The sequence below is a fragment of the Xylocopa sonorina genome, chromosome 14 (assembly GCF_050948175.1).
Source record: "Xylocopa sonorina isolate GNS202 chromosome 14, iyXylSono1_principal, whole genome shotgun sequence".
Classification (NCBI taxonomy): domain Eukaryota; kingdom Metazoa; phylum Arthropoda; class Insecta; order Hymenoptera; family Apidae; genus Xylocopa; species Xylocopa sonorina.
The window spans coordinates 3,722,805-3,742,774 of record NC_135206.1 but is presented as its reverse complement, the minus strand read 5'-3'; the positions used below and the strand labels follow the sequence as shown (position 1 = coordinate 3,742,774).

Here is a 19,970-nt window from a genome sequence, read left to right as displayed (position 1 = left end):
CGTATATTTATGTTACCACTTTGCGTTCAGTATTCGTTTCTTGTGATCCAACATGTAACAATTTTAATCACTTTTATTGTCACTTCTGTGCAAATAAGAGGAACACTGAACACACACGGGTAAAGTACAAAACAATAATGGAAATATTCTAGCGATAACTTAGCAACAAATTATATATCATAGAGTAATAAATTACTTTAGCGTGTTATCTATAATATCGAACCATAAACTGGTATTATTACTTTTTTTTACTGAATATGTTAGCTTTTAGTGCGTCCATTAACGATTGCAATGATTAATAATTCGACATGCAAACCTTGAAACATTAAACAGTGCCTTCACTTTCGAGCAGCTTCTCGAGATCGAAATATATTACAAATGTGAACCGATAGTCGAGGCACAAGTTTATTGTAAAGCAATTAGAGTGGCGATATCTGTAGAAACTGTCCATATGTACAAACTATAGCTCGAGTGGCATAAAACTAACACTTGTTATGGCAAATTGAATCTGCGCGAGAGAATGTCTTCGTTGCTCCAAACAGCAACGAAGACTAAAGTTCTTGACTAGGCTGGAGCCATTAAATTTTCATGAATCTTCAAACGTCATCGCATTCATATATTTTTCTTTTTCAGATTCCACGGCAGCACGTTCTTCTCTTCACACAGGACCACGTATCGAATCCTATTGGCACAAGATCAGGTTCGTGGTGCAACCGTGGACAACGTCATCGATCGAAGAAAACGGTAATTAACTCAGAACAGATTAAAATCGTCTCAATTTCGGTTGCACCATGCGGCTACCTCTTTATCTTGCGAGTTTCGCGACTCTTCGCTAGATCTCTCGTTTTCTGTAACCACGAGTCACTGTCCAGGTCGATGAGATTATTTACAGGATGCTTGGGACTGAGCAACACTCGTTAATGTCTTCTGGCTTACGTGTAACGAGCTCTGGGCGGTTGTACTTTGATTTCTTGATTCTGAGTGCGAGGAGAACGAGAGGTGACTCGAAATTCGAGGGGCAGATTGTAACAGCGACAGACGCAGCAGCTTGGGAACTTGAACCAGTCGCTGAAGATACCTCGACACTCGTTGTTAGGGTCGTACGCCAACAGTCGATGCAGTCTGTACTGCTGCTCGCATTTGCATCCGTCTCGACAGTACATCTGCTGATTCTCGTGCCTTTAAATAAACAAGAGTTCAACCTACGTCCATTTTATTTTTATAAAAAGGATATGCTTCGATACTCACGTGCATTTTTCCCAATGAACGTATTGTTCAAAAGGATACAAGTTCAGAAGCGCCAGAACCTCGCCTCTAGTATTGTTCGCCCAAAATGGCGCGACTACTTCCTCTTTCACTGGACAGGCATTGCTGTAATTAATGTACGCACACAGATTAATCCAGATTTATCTCAGTAAATATCGAGGACGCTTTAATCGCCTGGTATCTCGACTAACGATTTATCGTTCTAATTAATCAAGGGAAGAGAGACCAACAAGACCTGCGTCAGACAAAAGTGAAACACCCTGAATTTCTAATCGAACGCGAATAAAACGAGCGACACTTACACTCCTCTCAGCTTCAGAACCGGTTGTTCCTGTTGATCTTTCGCGGCGACGTCCTGGTACAGCTGGCCTTCCATAGTCGCTGCTTCCGGCTTGCTGGCGGGTCGATATTCCGGCCGTGGCCTGAACTCCTCCTGTTGGCTCGAGCTGGACGTTTCTGCTTGAACAGTCGTCTCCTTGGGCGTCGCGAACAGATCCTCCGCGTTCGCCAGCTCGACTGGCACATCCGTCGCCCCTGGCGAGTTCACGGTGGTCGCATCCTCGAGGCTCGCCTCAGAAATCTCCGCCACGCGATCCTCCACTGTCTCATCGATTCTGTCGATCTGCTCTGGGATCTCGTTGATGCTGAAATTCTGCTCCTTCGCTGCGTAAGAGCTCGCGACGCTGGGCGTCGTTATCTCTTCTGTCGAGTTCTCTTTTCTTCCTTCGTTGGTATCGTTCGATGGAGTAATTGTCGAGGGGGTGGACTTTGTGGTGGACTCACGAGTGCTCGAGATGGTCGTTGTTGTTATGGTTGATGGTGTTTCTTTGCTGGTGGTGGTCGTTGACGACGTGGTTGTCACTGTGGACGTCGACGTGGTGCTCTTTTCTGTTGGTCGAAAGTGTGGCCTGGTGTATTCGCTTAGTTTCGGGAATTTGTTTAAGCGCTTCGCTGCGTTGTCGTTGAAGGACCTGCTGGTGAAGGATCGCCCCTCGAACTCGTTGCTGTTCATCCTTAAACTATCCTCAGCCTCGTAGTACTCGTAATCGTGCGTGTATTGGTTTTTTCTAAACAGTTAGCGATAGTTGCGTGTGAAGATGGTGCAATGAGGGTTTCTTTTTGAAAAACTCACCTGTGGTCGTCTGAGAAATGGTGGTAGTAGTCGTCGTGCTTGAATTCGATGTCGTTCTTGTCGAACTCGGCTCGTAAAACGTTGAGATGCCTCTCGTCGCCGTACATGCGTCTCATTAATCCTTGGTTCTCCTGCACGAAACGACGCACCGCGTGCCTGAAATTGAGAAAGTGCTTTTTGTAACAAGAGACGAGTCTTTTGTATCCTCGAAGCCACGAGACTTCAAATCGAGCTGAGTACTATCGAGAGTAAAAGTAAAAGCAACAAGTCGCTTCCTCGACGCTCTCGCATTTCAGTCACGTACGATTTTAATAACTGAAAGCATTCGATACCTCGCTTAGAATTCACATCATAACAGAGTGAAACTCTCTACAACATTTCTAGGCGCGTTCTATTAATCAGCTTTCTATTTACAGCAGTTTTTCAGAAACGTTGCTGCTCGAGTCTCTCCCTAAATTTCACGTTGATCGATCACGATATTTAGTTAATTAAAAATCGATATCTTCAGGTCGTTCACCAACTCACCAAGGATAAGCATTGCCAGCGACGGTGCACCAGTTTTGCCGTCGAAAATCGCAGGGGAGGTTCGCCAGCCGTGCGCGACCTGCACGTGAAAACGGTTTACTGCAAGCTGAGGACGCATCGTAGCCGAAGGTGCTTGGTCCACCACCTCCTTGACATCTTACGAGCTGATATGCGATCACCTGTGCAAAGATAAGTATTTACTCCACGCCAGACGAAGGCAAGATAGAAATTCGTGACACTTTGGACTTCGCTTTCGTCCACCTTGCAGAAAAAAAAATCGACACCTTGGTGTCAGTGAAAGTTCTTATTTCTGACCATCGATGACCCACAATACGCGATACGCGTTCAAATTTTTTAAACCATTCCAGAACTACGATTCTACATTCCTGTAAAACCTTTACTTGCATGTTTCAGATCTCTTGGGACCCGATTTTCACGATGTCCAGGTCAACGTCCCTCTCAATTCGCAGTATACGTACAACCATCGCTCCAATTAAACGCTAAGTATTTTTATATACTCTCTAGATGCTCAGAATAAATCCTAAACACTTGCAACGATCACTCGACAACAGATAACCCTTCAAAACCTTAATCTCACCAGTAAACCCATAAAAACGCTCAACAATCAAGCTCGCTCCAGTTCCCGTCAGAGACGAAACGAAGCAGTCAGCTCACCTGAAGAACGAGATGCACGACCACGTTCATAACTCGCGTTTAAATGGAATGGAATCTCTGCTGGACGGGTCCAGCGACCGTGTAACACACTGTCTGCTCGCACGACGTACTCGATGACCGCGCGTTGAAGAGGACGAGTGGTGTCGTGGTCGTGGTCGATTCGCGGCTACATGACAGCACCACCACGCGCGATGAGGACGCTTTCATTACTGGCCCGTGTAATCAGTCGTCGTCGCGTGCGACGCCAGTTCGAGGAGGGTTTCGGGCCTGGTAAAAGTCGAGGTAGCGGCGGCGAGCAGCGGGGACGCTCGCGTTCGACGCTCGCTTGACCGAGAACCGAAAGAGGCGGCGGCGTAGCCGTCGAGCCGCGAGGAGGAGAGAAGGTGGGCCCGTTGAGGACGCGCGAGAAGGAACGAGGGACGAACTGTTGAAGAGAGAGCGCGCGTACAGTCGAGAGTAGGTCACCCGCGGCGGGTACCGTTAGATTTCGGCCCATTGATGTGTGTCACGGGCCCCCCCCCTCCGTCAGTGACGTAGCCAGGGCCTTCTGCGAGTCGCAACGGACCCAGCCTCGCGGTCAATTAGGAGAAAGGTGGCTAATGCCAGCCGTCCTGAACCAGCGGACGTCGAGATCAGGCTGCGGAGGACCAGCCAGCTTTTTCTTTCGTCCATCATCGACCACGCGCACGCGCGATGAATCGCGGACGCGTGTCCTTTCTCTTTAGCATCAGCTTTTGGTCCGCGATCGCGCCGTTCGAGGAAAGTACAGATCGCGTTGGGCCCTGATTCCCTCCTCGCCACTGTTTTCTTTGCACAGGCTGCGCGTTTCCTCTTCGATGCTTCGATTTTTCGTCGTTCTTCGCCGTCACGGTTCTCCTGGACGTCGTCGATGTTGACGTCGACCTCCAGTCGCGCGGAATTTACGACGCTTGTGTAATAGACCGGAAAAGAATGCGATTAGTTATACTTTAGCCGCTGATTCGCTCGCTGACGATGTTTTGAACCAGACTACTATTTAGTTTTACCTACCTACTTGGCCAATTGCGCGTGTAATCTTCGCTCTGCTACTGGACTGAGGCTTGGGATGTTTACTTCTGCGATGGGTTTGGTAATTAACGCTTCGATGAGAGGCAGTTCGTTAGAGTAATTAGAGACGTTGATAAATGGATTAGCGATTGTTAACGATTAATTTTAGTTGAAACGTCGCGTCTATTTAATTATTAAATGTCAACTGAATTCTGTTTTTAATAATAGATATGTACAGCTGATTGAAAGGTTTGTTGGCTACGATTGTTCTTATTGTACGTTAAGTAACAGCCTGTTGAGTAACGCCATAGTAAAAGTGGACTAATCTCGCGGTTGTGCCGTTTTTCTGTCGACGCGTTTATTTGTTCAAAGAGAAAGAAATCGCGGGGGTGACGATGGAGGGGGACTCTGATCGTAAATGCCGTTTAACGCATCCCACGAAACTTTCCGCGTGTTCCACTGACCTCGAAACCACTGTCACTCGGAATCTCTTTCACTGAATTTCCTTGCTTTTCTGGGATGCACCAAACACGCGACAAAAGGTGCCGCGCTTTCGTCACCAGCGCGCAGACACGCGCGAGGACGATCGAACCAACAGCCACGCGTTTGGTTTCGATTTTCTTCGTCGCAAATTCTATCATTTACGATCGAACTGACTTAAAATCGAGTCCTCGAAAAATACAGTTGCTCCACTTTCTTCGATACTCAAGTGGGCCAATATCGCTTTATGTATTTCCAAATATCCTGCTGAACGTGCGCACAGAATTACTTGAACATTTCTCTTGCTTGACCCGTCTCGAGTCCACGCAGACAACGTTTAAGCAGAAAATTTAGCACAATAAATCGTGGAGCGATTTGCATAGACGATAAAACGGTCGTGGATATTCCGTGCGATTCGAATGCGAACGTTTTGCACGCGCTTCCGCTCCCTCCGTGGCCTTCTCCTCGCGCGTTTAATGATACGTCTTAAAATCGCGGATCGCCTCGAGGTAATCGTATTATACTCCGCCATTCCGTTACGTGGATAGCATTGGATTATTGGAGCATCGTTTCGCCCGATTACTAGTTGGCAAAATACCAGTTTGCCGCAGCCGGCGAACGCAGATACTGGTTCTTGCATCTTCACCTAGAAGCAGAAAAGAAAGCTGCTCGTCGCGCGAGCACATGTCGTACCATTGACGATCGTTCGTTTTTTTTTTTAGAAATCGTTCAGCCTTTTTTCAAGTCCACGATTGCTCGAAATAGTTGCAGCACTCGCTCTAGGGCTTGGAATTTCCTGGAATATCAACTTTTACTGGAATCATCGCATCCAAATAAAATGCAGTGCTCCCGTTTCTGTTGGTCTTGGACTTCGAAACGAGTTAAAACGTGTTCTTTTAATTGTAAAGTATTTTATTATACAAAGGAGGCACGTGTAACAATATCATACATCAGTCGAAAATAGTTTCGTTTAACGCCATCACTACACAAGAGTAACAAACCTTAAACTACACTTAAATACACATAGGACCCATTTAAATCGTTGCCTTTTTGGTTTCGTCGATTTGGCTTATATTTATACTCCCTTAGAAATTTACATTAATATCCATTTAATACTATTTCAGGTATTCGTCACCTGCTTGAACACTTTCACAAGAAGATAATTCTCGCAATACTTATGCAGCCTGCTCGACAGCGTTCTCCACCTCGTCAGTTTTTCTTTTGCCACTGGAGCTTGCACTTGGCTCGCTAAACCTCCACAGACCTCCTATGTACCACAAGATAACGCAAGAGAGGCTCAGAACCGAAGTGAAGTGGAGGGCAACCACGTAGCTCATCATTAAGTCGTGCACCAGACCTGAAATGTACGTAAAAAGAGGAAGAAATGATTGTAATTGCTGGAAATTAAACAGAATACTGTTGTACGCAGGCACAGACCTATAAACGGACCAATGGCGATGGACAGTATACCATTGCAAACCATCTGCATTCCATACGCAGCTGGCAGTCTCTCGAGAGGCACGTAATCAGGAATGATCAACGTCTGGAAGACAGCTTTCGTCCCTTTCGCGACGCCAATTAGTAACGACACGGCAATTACCACCGCGTAAGTACTTCCCCAGGTCGACAATACTGAAATTGACGATATTAGCTTCAATTTTGGTCCATCAAACTCTTGACAATAACTATGTGGGCGTAATTAGTCATTTTTACATGTACAGCTCTCCATATGCGATCGACTACTAAGTTTGAGCTAAGAAATTTCGAATCAGTTGTGGAAGATCGTCTCGTGGCAAGAGGATCGCTTTCGTAATTGTTCGAAGTATATTTTAGATTTTAAAAATTAACAATTGCAATTAATTTTCAGAAAAAACACTGTTCGAGCGAGTAAACTTCGAGTAGATTCAGTTAAACGCTTTGTCAGTTCGAGAAGAGTGTCTGACTGAGCGTTTTGTGGCTGAATTCACTTGCAAGTAGCAGGACTAGCGAAGAAGAGGACACTTCGCAGGATGTAAACAGATTTTTGTGCGATTATTCACTACAAAAGCGATCCATTTGTGTAATATAAAACATTATTCGCTCGAGACAAGGTGAAATTGGTCGATGAACGATCCAGTAGGTCCAATCGTATCCAGATTAATTGGAACCACGTGAATTACCATAAAGCTGAAATCAACACACCCAGCAGATCGTAAATTGGTCGCCGTGAAGGGGTCGATTTCTCGTTTTCGAATATTTTACGTTGCTGTACGTACTGGTCCTTCCAAGGGTGGATCCGATCAAGGACAATACGTAAAGGTTCCTCGACGTCCATCCAGCTTTCTGCGCGAGAAACGGGACGCAGAGGCGTCCAACGATGTCTGAGACCGCTTGAACAGACATCACAGTAGCGATCGAGGTCCTTTCGAGTCCTGACAGCTCGGTCAACACGAAAGGAATCATCGCGTTAAAGTTCGTCTCTGCTACCAACGACACTCCCATACCTATCGCAAACAAAACCTGATAGAAACACTGTTTATACCAATTCTTTCTTCTAATTACACTTTCTTCCAATTATTTTTAGATCGTACAGAAAGCGTTTCATGTTCGTCCACCTCAAGTGTCCTTATCGATCTCTTCTTACTCGATGCTCCAACTGATACATCGATTCTCTTATCGATCAATGCACTCTCGAAACCTAATATTGATCGTCTATGTGTTCCATCGACAGATTCGATTCGAGTTACTCTCATTTTTTAAATGAACTTTACCTAATATAACTGCTACGTAACGACTGTCCTTTAGAAGAGCAAGATCCAGGTTCTCAGAGATCTTTGCGAAGATCGATTTCCTCTCAACCCTTGTTTCTTTATTTTCTTCGCATTTAGACATCTGTCGTCGCGGCTCCAGCAATCGACAATCAGCAATATCGTTCTCAGTGTCACTTTCGTTCTTTGCTTTCTGCCCTGCATCGCCGCCATTGCATTCTGCGGAAGATGGCGCGATGGCGTCCTTTGGTCTGCTTGTCTTCTGTCGCAAACCAAATCTGTCGGTGAACGTTAATCATTGCTGTCTGTAAATAACTTCTGCGATTTTAAGAAGACACTGAAAGGATGTGAGATGAGAATCGAGGAGATGAAAAGTCGACCAAGCTGGCTGATTTACTTTTAACAAAAATTCGAGGATCAAGCAACGACAGCAACGATAATACGTTGATTTGCAAAGCAACGATTGCTGAGAAATGCAGATTTTTCAGTGTCTTCTCACAGTAAAAATTACTACCCTTTCTAATGCCACCTCTGAACTCACTCTGTCTTCCTCAAATGGTTTCAGAAGCGACGCTCCAACTAGCGAATGCATAGCAATGCTAGCAAGGATCAGCAGCGTTCCTGTCGTAGCATAATCTTCCAATAGTTTAGCAATTAACAGAGGCATCAAAATTGGACCAAGACCAGTCAGAGTTACAGACAATCCCATGGCGATGTTTCGTCTTTTGCGAAAGTAAGTATTCATTGCTAGATTGGTGGCTGGGAATACGATTCCATGTCCAACACCTGCGAACAAGAACGCACCATTCGTTAATTATTTAATTAATTAGACTCTAAGTTTAGCAGGAGACTGCAGGATCCGTGAAAGTGTTCCTTGTTTGTGAACACGTGTTGCAATCTATTTAGGTTGAAGTTTACTGTCAAGATACTGCCTGGCTTCGTCGAAGTTGTATTATTGTCACATCCTTATCAGCTGTTTAATCTTTTATCGCGTGTGGTTCAATAAATCAGTCTTGTCGAGCCAACTTCAACTGACTCGAGCATGTAGAAGTCTTCGTTCGTGTATGTCAAAAATGTAATTGAATAACAGCAGATTATTATTAGATATCAGATGATAAGTTTCAGATCAATTGAATAATATATTCCATAACATTAGCTCAATGATAATTAATAATAGATCTTCTCGAGGTATTGCGATAATAAAATTGATTACTCGTCGACACTTTTTTCGAGTAACAGAGAAAAATGAAGGAGAGATAAACGAGTGGATTACTTACCAACGATAATGCAATAAGTGATAATAATGGTGGGCAGAGAGACTGCGAAGGCAGTGGCGCAGATGCCAATGGCCACAGTGAATCCACCAAGAAAAGCCACAGTTCTAAACGCCAACCTCTTCATCATGGGCCCGCTTATCAGGCCCAAACTGCAGGTGATCGTCCCGTTCAGATGAAGAATGAACGACGTCTGCGTGGCTGTGATGCCAAGCAAGAAGAAACGCTCTCTGAAGATCAGTCCAAAGCTCTGCTGTATGGGCAGTATCGCCAGCTGCAACAGAACTTCGATTTACCAATTTGTGTCTGTGTAATTGGCCGATTTACAGAAAGCTACGTCGAGTAGATGAATGCGACTTCAGCATGGCCAAATAGAGGGTGTCTATTTTTCTTTTGCACGCCAGAAAACTCACGTTGATGATTGTCACACCAGCGACGATTATCCATGCCCAGCCTCTGTCAGCTTCCTCTCCACGTGGCGTTTTGTCGATCATGATCAGAGGTTCGCTTCTGTTCCTGGTTAGCTCGTCTCCTCTGTCTCCTTCGTCTTGCCTTCGATGCCAGACTGCTAACTCAAAGTGTCGTCTAAATATAAGATGGGATCGAGCGGACGATAAGATAGCTGGTAGGCTGGGACAACTAGTTAGACGTCTGAATACGCTCGCGCAGACACGTGCGAGGGTCGATTGTTGTTCTTTATTTAATAATTGGAGCCCCTTTCTCTTTTTTTATGCTGATTATTAGCAGACGTCCACGTGACGAGGCTGAAAAGCAGCTGGTGCCATTTCTATCGAATCCGAGATCCAGCTTTATCTTATCGAGGCCTTTATTTTAATATTTGCGCTCCTGGGCTAAATTGTTTGGGGTAAAATCAGTGATAAATCGTGTTCACGAATTTGTGAGCGTACTTTGTATTATTTTATGCGACATACGAGTGAGTCACTCACTATTTTCCTTCTCTTTGATTAAATATGATTCTCGTTCGAGTGATTAACTTTTGGTGCGCGTATCTTGCCGATCTTTTATCTTCTATCTCTGGTTAAACCTTGACATCAGCTTCTCTGCTGATTCGCGAGGCGTTCTCTTGATTAGAAACGGAATAATTTGTGCGACGTCGACGTCGTCTGTGAATTATGATTGATAAACGAGTAGTGGAAACGTCCCTGAGTGGTTACATTTCAGTTTTGGAGTGCGAGTTCCTCGATGCTGCCTGCAAGATGAACGATTAGTCTCCTTTTAATAATAGCAAGCTCATTCGATACAAATAAAATTATTCTAAAGAAGCAAATAATAGATAACAGTAATAAAATGGCTATTCATAAATAACGACGACACGATTCTGATAAAATCGTTATCGCTTCATTTTTACGACTGCAACTTCCGCAAAAAAAAATAACGTACACATTAAAATACACTTTTAACAATAGAATATTTATTATACAACATTAAAAACAGACAAAAACGTTTAAAAACTCGTGCTTTCCATCGACTGATAATTAGCTCACGAGATCGCGAGAAATTTGTGTGGCGTGCACGCTGCTTTCGCATAAATACATAGTTAATAGGTCATTGAAACAGTTATCGATAAATGTGCTCGTTCGATACGTTTTGCCAGTGATCGAGAACAGCTGTAGCTTTAATTACGCGAGATAAACAGTGTACCTACGGTTAAATGGGTGACTGATTAAGTAACACGCGTAAGAACTCTGTTTACCAATTTCGAATCGACTACAGACACGACTACGAGTAATTAGAATTAACCTCTGCTCGTTCGAAGCGAGCTGGAGTGATAAAACGCGAGAGCAATCTGAAATTTCACTGAACGACTTCAACTATCATCTCTGATGTGTCCTATTTTAACAGATCGTTTAATAATGGTTTGATGACCCCCACAACTGGTCCCTGCAAGGATGGCTCAAGTGAAAACGATAAGGTGACAAATTTTCTTCAACTGGGACATTTAATAGGGTTCAATTGGCTGAGATGCTTTCTCGAAAGAGTCGATTATCTCTGCACACGCGCTTATCGGTATTTAAAACCGATACCACTCGGAGGAGGAAGGAAATCGTTCGTTTGTCAAGAAAGATTAAATTCCTATGCATTTCCGACAATATCGAAGAAAAAAGGCAGAATTGGACGTCGATTTATCAAAGAAACGTTCGTAAAAACCGCCAATGTGCGAAGCACGAATCATGCGAACACCTGACGCGAATATCCCTATTAATAAATCCGTTTTACGTAACGCGATGAATATTTATAAGCCAGTTTCCACGAAAACAACACGCTCAAACAGTCATTGTTCTCATCGATACGAGTCGCAATAGATCGCCAACGATCGCTCGAGGCTCACTTACGATTCTTTGGACGAAGCAGACTGGAATTCCTCATCTTCCACTGATTAGTCCCGAATTACGCTCGCTAATCGTGGCCAGCATCGTGATTCGCGTCGATCGCAAGTAAGCACGTCGTGTCACCATTGAAATCACGTCTGGTTTAACGAGCAGCGACGCTGTTGCGTTCTTATCAGCTCTGTCTCACTCGAGGGAACCGTGTCCCATGGCGGAGCGCGTTTCGAGGCGAACAGTCCAGGCTGAAACGAGATGATCTGACCGGCACCGTCGACTATTCGTGACTGGCTCGATGAACAGGCCTCCGTCGATTAAAACCGGCTCCGTGACTCGACTCGGGACTGGTCTTTCACTCGCTGCTTTATTTATACGTGCACGCGTGTGCGAGCGCCTATGCACTCCCGTTTCTTGGACGATTCTTGCATTTTTGATGAAGATGCGCTCGATTTTGAGGTGGTCCCTCGAAGTAGAGCTCAAAAAACGTTTTCTTTGGGATTTTCTGGTAGCACGCGTTTGATTTCGAGATGGTCCCATCATGTGGAGCTCGAAGAACGTGAATTTTCTGGTACCACGCGTTAAATTTCAAGATGGTGCCTCCAACTGGAGCTCGAGGAACGTTTTCTTTGAAATTTTCTGATAGCACGCGTTAGATTTCAAGATGGTACCTCGAAATGAAGCTCAAAGAACGTGTCCTTTGGAATTTTGTGGTAGCACGCGTTAGATTTCGAGATGGTACCTCGAAATGAAGCTCGAAGAACGTTTTCTTTGGAATTTTTTGATACCACGCGTTCAATTTCGAGATGGTGCTTCGAAGAACGTGTCCTTTAGAATTCTCTGATCGCAGCGTACGCGAAATTTCGATCGTACGTGCTCCAAAGCACGATTCACGGATGCGAACCGATAACGCTCGCAGCCTCTTGCGGAATTCATGTAAATTGATTTTATAATCGATGCAGCTCATTTACATACAGAACAATGAACCAAGAACAGCAAGAAATAATTGTCATTCTAATATTATTCAACAGCCTTGACAAAGTTCAAGTGAAATGATTCGCGATTTTCAATTCAGATGTCAAGGTTGCCATCAGAATGGATTAATCATAAGGGTAGACATTTCTTCTATATTTGTATGCTTTGATTAACAGTGACATTTAATTACAACGAAGATACAATTCCTCTTATTAACTCCTTCGTTTAGTGTTACGTATTAAAAGTACCTACGATGGTGCGAGATGTCAGGTACGTGTCATTCTATGGGGTGGTAATATACAAACGTGCTCGTAGAAAATCTTATAAGTACATTAAACTGAGCGCAGAGTTACACGAGTGTAGAACAGCTACTAGCTAGCTCGAGATTGATTAATTAGAAACGAATCGAAAGTGTTACTTGCGGCTGTGCCATTCGAACGAGTACGAGTTTCACGCGATTTTATCTGGCATGGTACAGGATGTTTTCCATGAGGCAACATCGTTGCTTTATCAGACATTCGCCGAGCTGCTGTCAGGCAGATACTTTTTTCGTAATATCTTGTACAAAAACTCGATACCCCACGTGACAAAAGTTATGCTTATCATTAGTGTCATAATGTGTATGCAAAGCGAGTAGCTCTCGCTGAGGTCTCTGATGTATCCTGAAAGAGAAGCAGAGAAATCAGAGAATATTTTGGTATTTATGGTATTGATTTTTTATGTTATACGTACCAATTAAAGGGCTCATTATCACGACGAACAAACCTTTGGACACCATGTAGATCCCAAAGGCGCTTGGCAGTTTCTTCAGCGAGCAACATTCAGAAATATTCAAGTTTAAGTTAACCAGAGTGGCGCCACGTAGAAATCCTATTATCACGAATGTTATGATCAACGATATTCCTTTTGATTGCTCAGCCATTACTGAAAAATACGCGCATATTTTTATAAAAATCGAGAGAAAAATAGCAGAAGAAATATTTAAAAGAGACATACTGGATCTTCCAATTCCAACGCATATGCAAAACGACCAGAAAATGGTCCTCTTCTTGAACCCAAGCTTGTCGAACACAGTCGGAAGCAGAAGCCTCGCAAGGATGTCTGTGAACGCAGTCAACGACAAACAGGAGGCGATTTCACCCTTGGTCAACCCTGTCGACCATCAATGTCTACCGAGATCCTAAAAAAAATGGCTCACAGTGGAACGAAACCCGATGGAACGCGATGAACCGCCAAAAAATCGCTTGTAGCATTTCACAGTTCAATTATTCAATTTAAATCGATCAGAAAAGGCAACATTATGATTATTTATTTTTATTGACTCGATTAGAAATTCTACGGTTGATCTCTTGATTGTTTCTCGCGTTCCTTCGGGTTTCGTTCCACTGTGCGCCGTAGCTGGGATGTCAAGCGATTAACACTTTGACGCAAATGACGGTTATAGCCGTCAGATAGATCTATACGCAAATGACGGTTATAGCCGTCTAAAGTTTTTTTTTTTTAGAAAAACTGGCAAAATGTGATAATTTTCACTTCCAAACATACAATCGAAAAAAAATGTTTCTAAGGGCGATCGTAAAGTGAAAAATGTTCGTCAAAGTGTTAACTGATCAGCAAACACGCGAATGGTAATTAATCAAGGAATTACGATCAGTGTTCGCTTCGAATTTCATTGTTTCTCGACAACATCCTCTGCTACGGTGTTTACTGTCTCTCAATTAATTCTTGAAACATCGCTTACCTATGCTGGCGAGAAAGAAAGGCATCATCAGTTTAAAATTCGACTCTGCGACATAATACAGACTCGAGCCAGCGATCACGTTCAGATAGACGCCATTTTTAAGCAGATCTAAATCGAACGTCTCTTTTATCTTCCCCAAAAATACGTTCGTAGTCTTCTTTTGTGTTTCTTCCGTTTTTCCGTTCATTACGATATTGTTTTGAGGGATGTCTGCGCCATTTTCCATTTTCTTGACTGCCCCGTTGCTGTTTGGGTGCAGCAACGTGTCCATTTCCGACAAATTGTGCGAATTCTATGAGAAATGGTAAGAAGTGATATTTTTTTATGTTCTTTAATTAATAATTGATGAATTGTGTGTCACCTTTTTCGCAGGTTTTCTTTTTTTAACCACGAGTGGTCGCAGCAAACAAGCGCCCACGATGGAGTGCATCGCCCATCCTCCAACGACCAACATGGCTCCTCGAAATTTGTAGGCGTCCAAGAGAACGCGTATGAACTGTGAAAAATAGAAATAATTGAATTCTTATTGTTATTTGGCTCTTTAATCGCGTTAGATGCAACAATTTTCAGGTAAAAAGTAAAACTTTGTACCTGGGGTACCAGCATCATGGCCAGGGTGGTCCCAGCCATCGAGAAACCAACAGCTTGCCCCCTCTTCTTGTCGAAATACGTGTTCAGCGCGACGAAAGCTGACGCAGTCGCTAATCCAGTTCCCAAACCTGCAACAAGCGCTAATTACGTATGCATATATACTTGAATACGATCGTTAGACAGAAAATCTCGATGTTTGCTGTCCAATGATCGAGTGAAACGATAAATTAACATATACGTTATTTAATCACTCTACGTGTTTCCTTTTTTTAAGTTGACTAAACTCGTTCGTACCTCCCAAAATACTGTAAGTGCAAATGATGTGGAACATGCTGTTGGCTCTTGACGTCAGGATCAGTCCAGTGCAGCTTAAAAGAGACCCGCAGAGCGCCACTGTTCGATACGAATATTTCTTTAACAGTGGTCCAACCAGTAGACCTGCGACAATTAAAGACAATGCAGACGATTATACGAAAATTGAAAATAATAAAAATCAGTTTCATACCTGAGAAATTGAAGATAGCGTCGAAGATGCTCATGATAAACGAAGCTCCAGTGGAGGCTATGCCAAGCTCCTCCAAAGGATCGTGGAAAAGAAGACCAAACGAGGGGTCCAACGACTTCAACGAGAACTATTTCCATAAAACGTCGATCAGAAAAATTACCTTCCGTATCTTCGAATTCATACGCTCACCAGCACGTGATTGAAAATGATCGAGCGTGATTAGTCCACAGATACGATATAAGAATGCCATTATATAACACAGATTTGCTTAAAAGCTTAAGATCGATCGTGTCACTGACTCAGTCGTTCGATAACTTAAACGCGATTACATAATCTATTTCTAATATCTTCGATTTTTATAGGAAAAAGGCGTGCATGGATTTGGAGTTTTGAGAAATAAATGAAGCTTGATTCGAAGAAATATCGAAAGTAGAAGTGGTTACCGTGATGAGGCTGCTGCCAAGGCAGACGAACCACCCCCAGCCGCCATCAGGCGCCTTCTTCTTCGCGTCCTCAGCGTTCATCCTTGCGTGCGAGTGCTTGAGAGGCTTCGTTGGCGACAAATGTTGGCCACTCGCGATTCTATCGGTCGATTATTCCATATCGCGAGGTACAGTTCGGTCACCGCCTCTTCATTCACTGCTTAACGATCCGATACGCGATCCAGCAGACCGGCTTGGCCGTTTCCCTCACCTCGACGCTTCAGCCGGAAGCACCACGGGACGATTCGTTCCGCGTCCACCCCTCTTTGCTCTGACGGCACGTGGAAAAATACGCGTTTAATTAATGGCTATTCAAGTCCGAGAAACGGTGATTCTGTTCACCAGCGACACTCGAAGCTGCGTTACTGACCACGATGCAGACAATTTTTTTACCTTTATTGCAACTTTTACAGACAATTGCGTGCGTTAAAATTCTGTCAAGGGCGCGTTTCACTTTCTCGAACGATTTAAACGAGGATAACCATCTATCACCTCCTCTCGCGATCATGCAAATTTATTATCAACGATTTTTAGCCGCAAGTAAAAAGTTAGAATATTAAATTGAATGCAGAACAGCACAGTTTCTTCGTCCAAAGTTTCTTTCGCTCGCACAGTATTCTAACTAATTAAATCTCTGTTTGAGCAGCTGCACAAATAACAGCAGAAATTAATTTCTAGTCGATAAATCCTTCGTGTTAAGCGATTTTAATGGTTTTTTGTGTTACTCCCAGGTCTCTTTTCGAAACGGTTTTTCAAGCTCCTCGTACGCAACTGTACGCGCATCGCTCGCAGCTCTTTATTAGCCTGGGCGTGCAATTTGCTCGTTTTCTTGATACGCGGCGAATTATCATAAGGAAATGGAAATTGTCGAGCGTGCTCGCGCGTCTTGCGCTCTATCGTCAGAGCTGCGAGCAGTAATTCCAGTTAGTCGGTGTAATTGCTTACGGCTAATGGAAAAACACTATACAGATGAAAAGGACGAGACTGCGAACGGTTCTTCGATCATTTTTCAGTCGATTTTACGAGATTTCACGCCTGATCGAGTTCTGAACTCGATGGTATCGCAAGTGTCTCGACAGACGCCAATCTGAAAGCTTTTCGAAACGAAAAAAATTGCTCAACCGTGCGTTACTTTCGCACAGCAAATCTAATTGCATTCGAAAGTATTTGGACACTTGTTAGTCGTGAATTTAATCAGCAAATTTGTTAAAATTAGCGTCGATTTCAGCATGAAATTTTCAAGAATTGTGCCTTCTATGCTTGAAAAATGATGGAGAATATTATGTGACAAGAATAGTATTTGGACACTTGTTAGTCACGAATTTAAACAGCAAATTTGATAGAAAAAATTTGTCAAAATTAGCGTCAAATCGCAAGACGTCGATTTCAACGTGAAATTTTCAAGAATTGAATCTTTTATATCTGAAAAATGACGAAGAACATGTACTAAATTTCACGTTTTTCTTGCAGATTCGCGCGTTCGATGGGACGAGGACAGAGTAAAACGATGAAGAGGAACGATGTCGAGATTTTTTCGAAGGAAGACAACTGTGAAGTATTTCGAGAGGAAACAATATTCCTCCAATGCCACTTAACCGCAGGAAATCGATCGCGAAAGATAAAACGGACACCCAGGCTTGAAATGGTGGAAAGGCCTTTTGCATCAGGTAAACAATCCTTTATTAATCAAATTAAAAAAAAGTCATTTATCGTTACAGACAAAGGTGCCACATTTCTGCATTCAAGACGCTATTTTATTAAAAAATAGCCAACTGGCGAGGACAGAGGATCTATCATGGCTACTCGAACCACCCTTTCGCGACGATCTTTCGTTTTAGACGCTCGCGTGTCGCATAAATCGCGGCGATAGTCGAAAAAGAAACGCTTTACTTACAACGACAGCTTTGACGAGCAAACGACGAGCGTGTGTCGATAAGCGCACTCATTGTCAGTCTTAAAACCGCGCACAACTGTTCGATATTCCACTATCAATATGGCGGTTATCTCTCGCGCGTTTCCATTAAAAACACAAGCAGAGTCCATCGAAGCGAGCGAGCTGAACTTATCCACCCCAAAAACTGCGTGTCCACAGTTCCACCCTTTCTGCACGCTCGCAGAAGTCTCGCACGAGCCACTCTGAAGCCGATTCCACTCGATTTCTCGATCTCGTTCGCTCAAACGAAACCAGTCACTGTTTTATCCTCTTCGTCAGGGTTTGACTTGCGTCGAGGACGCAGTGCATCGAATGGCGCGGATAGAAATGACCGTCTGCCTCTTCGTTTATCGTGGAGGAGGCAGAAGCATCGAGCAGATTAACGATATCTCGCCACTGCTCGTCCATTCCGTCGCGTCTCGCGATCGAAGTGAACGCGATCGATCGATCCGTCTCGAAAAGTTCCTCTGCGACTTGTCTTTGAAGCGTCGTCCACGAGTTTCTGTTATGTCCAGCGGTGGATCGAGTCAGCTGATCGCCAAGAGGATCCACGCGACGATCTTCGACTCGCGAGTGCACCAGTGACGAGATGCTGGATCGAAATGGTTCGCGTCTCGTTCGACGAGCTGTGGACCTTGTTGGCGGTCGTTTACTTCATTGGATGATGTAGAGGAATCGAGATGAAGATGGCGTATCGCTGGACGACGTGATAACGATTATGAGTTACTATCGATCTTTTCACTGATTTCTTGCGAGTGTCTGTTTTTTTTTTAGTTGGATAGCTGGACGTTGTCTTCGTTGGCGACGATATTGTCAGTAGTCTGCTAATTACTTTAAGGCTAATTTACTTGTGCGATTCGAAACGATCTGAGTGTGCAGACGTTGCAGATATGAAAGCTACGAGGCGTTGAGATTCAGTGGAAGTTACTTTTCTTCCATCGAAGAAAATACACTGCATTGATCCAATTTCAAGAAGCTTCTCCCTCTCTCTCTCTCTCTCTCTCTCTCTCCCTCGATCATCTTTTTATTATTTATTCTCCTTATCGTAGTATATCTCGACAAGTCCGTTGTGCATGTCACGTTAAAAGTTGATAGCACACGCGAATAATGGCCTATTTGTAATTGGATACTTTTACAACTAATACGTTGCACCAGCATCCTGGTTCTCGTACGAATGTGTGAGTAAAACTTAATCCTTCAGCTACTCGCGATCGCAGAATGCGTGTCGATCGGGTCGTCGCGATTGTTTGTCGAACAATCGCGGCACAGTTTCATCTCTCGTTCAATAATTATCGAATAACATCGTTCATTATCCGCGTGCGTCGTAAACGAGCGTTCGACGGATTAATTAATCCGCTAAGAATATTTTTTACCGCTGGTTTGAGTTACCTGCGGTGTCGACTTGCGGTCTGAACGGACATTTATTTCTCTGATCGCGCACGTCGATCGTGATCGCACGTCTCTCGACACCTTTGAATAATAATCTCGATCCATCAACGACGATGCTTTCGAGATCTCGAGCGAGCCTCTCGAGACGATTTTAAGGCGTCTCGTTCGAACGCCACGCTCGATTCGAAAGGAGCAGGCGAGTCGAAATGAAGATACTGAGTGGCAAAAGTATTTATGCTTCGCAACATAATTGCAGAGAGCAAGTTGTAGATCGCTCGACAATGTCAACAGGCGTTTAACGCGTCCCACGAAGCCGATCGATCACGCGACTCGAGAGCATCTATATGCTTTCTATTTTATCACGTTCGTACGTGATAAATGCATTCGCAACGCGTTAATTGACGTTGCTGAAGCCGCTGAGGAATCAATTTTATTCGCAACCGTGTCTGCGATTTTGTTCTCGTGTCGAGATTCATTATTTGGATTTTTGATAACGAATATTACGCTGGGCAATTTATTCGTGTTTTATGAAAATGATAACACGCTTTATGTAGGGTAGAATATTTATTACAAGTAAATGAAGTGGAGTTTTATTGATTTTCTCGAAGCATTTTAGAAAGATCACGCCTTGTCGTCTGCAACCGTATCGATGCTGCTGAAATCGTGCTGACATAATTCAGGATCATGTATTCTTGTTGAACTATTGAAATGTTCGATTTTCTAACAAGCAAACTAAATTTTGAGGAAGAAAGTAGAAGCAGTACAATTTTCTTAGAAAAATTCAATACAAAATTTGATTTTAGAGAGTAATTTAATGTCCAAAGCAGCAGTGCTATTAAAGGGGTAGTTTTATTTACTAATCATCCATTAAAAAAATTATTACAGTC

General features: G+C 43.6%; 3 protein-coding genes across 3 annotated transcripts in view; all 3 read right to left on the bottom strand.

Annotated features, from left to right (window-relative positions):
• Nucleotides 1-928: 928 nt before the first annotated feature.
• On the bottom strand, nt 929-3,652 carry Spz4 (Spaetzle domain-containing protein 4). Its single transcript, XM_076906736.1, has 6 exons — nt 3,599-3,652; nt 2,924-3,102; nt 2,399-2,554; nt 1,569-2,333; nt 1,249-1,371; nt 929-1,179 (listed from the first exon to the last, which is right to left on the bottom strand). Exons 1-6 carry the CDS (start codon nt 3,626-3,628, stop codon nt 933-935), a joined length of 1,500 nt encoding a protein of 499 aa, XP_076762851.1. The 5' UTR covers nt 3,629-3,652; the 3' UTR covers nt 929-932.
• Nucleotides 3,653-6,279: 2,627 nt separating this feature from the next.
• LOC143430493 (monocarboxylate transporter 14) lies at nt 6,280-9,630 on the bottom strand. The gene is made up of 7 exons (XM_076906803.1): nt 9,539-9,630; nt 9,129-9,399; nt 8,393-8,637; nt 7,855-8,113; nt 7,360-7,587; nt 6,542-6,736; nt 6,280-6,461 (listed from the first exon to the last, which is right to left on the bottom strand). Exons 1-7 carry the CDS (start codon nt 9,617-9,619, stop codon nt 6,280-6,282), a joined length of 1,461 nt encoding a protein of 486 aa, XP_076762918.1. The 5' UTR covers nt 9,620-9,630.
• Nucleotides 9,631-12,944: 3,314 nt separating this feature from the next.
• Nucleotides 12,945-19,970, bottom strand: part of LOC143430438 (monocarboxylate transporter 2-like) — a 185,869-nt gene continuing 178,843 nt past the window's right edge. The window contains exons 2-10 of the mRNA XM_076906738.1: nt 15,723-15,827; nt 15,280-15,406; nt 15,069-15,212; nt 14,775-14,902; nt 14,545-14,679; nt 14,184-14,475; nt 13,439-13,594; nt 13,175-13,366; nt 12,945-13,104 (exon numbers count right to left, since the gene is read on the bottom strand). Coding sequence (XP_076762853.1) covers nt 12,953-13,104; nt 13,175-13,366; nt 13,439-13,594; nt 14,184-14,475; nt 14,545-14,679; nt 14,775-14,902; nt 15,069-15,212; nt 15,280-15,406; nt 15,723-15,803 — 1,407 coding nt within the window. The 5' untranslated portion in view covers nt 15,804-15,827 and the 3' untranslated portion in view covers nt 12,945-12,952. The remainder of the gene's footprint in view (nt 13,105-13,174; nt 13,367-13,438; nt 13,595-14,183; nt 14,476-14,544; nt 14,680-14,774; nt 14,903-15,068; nt 15,213-15,279; nt 15,407-15,722; nt 15,828-19,970) is intronic.

What these genes read in the sequence shown, in the direction of transcription:
- LOC143430493 (XM_076906803.1), bottom strand. Translation starts at nt 9,619, where the DNA reads ATGATCGACAAAACGCCACGTGGAGAGGAAGCTGACAGAGGCTGGGCA. An exon ending in CACTTATTGCATTATCGTTG is followed by an intron (nt 8,638 to 9,128) that starts GTAAGTAATCCA and finishes TCTTGTTCGCAG; the next exon opens with GTGTTGGACATGGAATCGTA. An exon ending in AACCATTTGAGGAAGACAGA is followed by an intron (nt 8,114 to 8,392) that starts GTGAGTTCAGAG and finishes GGTTTGCGACAG; the next exon opens with AAGACAAGCAGACCAAAGGA.
- Spz4 (XM_076906736.1), bottom strand. Translation starts at nt 3,628, where the DNA reads ATGAACGTGGTCGTGCATCTCGTTCTTCAG. An exon ending in GCTGGCAATGCTTATCCTTG is followed by an intron (nt 2,555 to 2,923) that starts GTGAGTTGGTGA and finishes TCTCAATTTCAG; the next exon opens with GCACGCGGTGCGTCGTTTCG. An exon ending in GTTCATTGGGAAAAATGCAC is followed by an intron (nt 1,180 to 1,248) that starts GTGAGTATCGAA and finishes GTTTATTTAAAG; the next exon opens with GCACGAGAATCAGCAGATGT.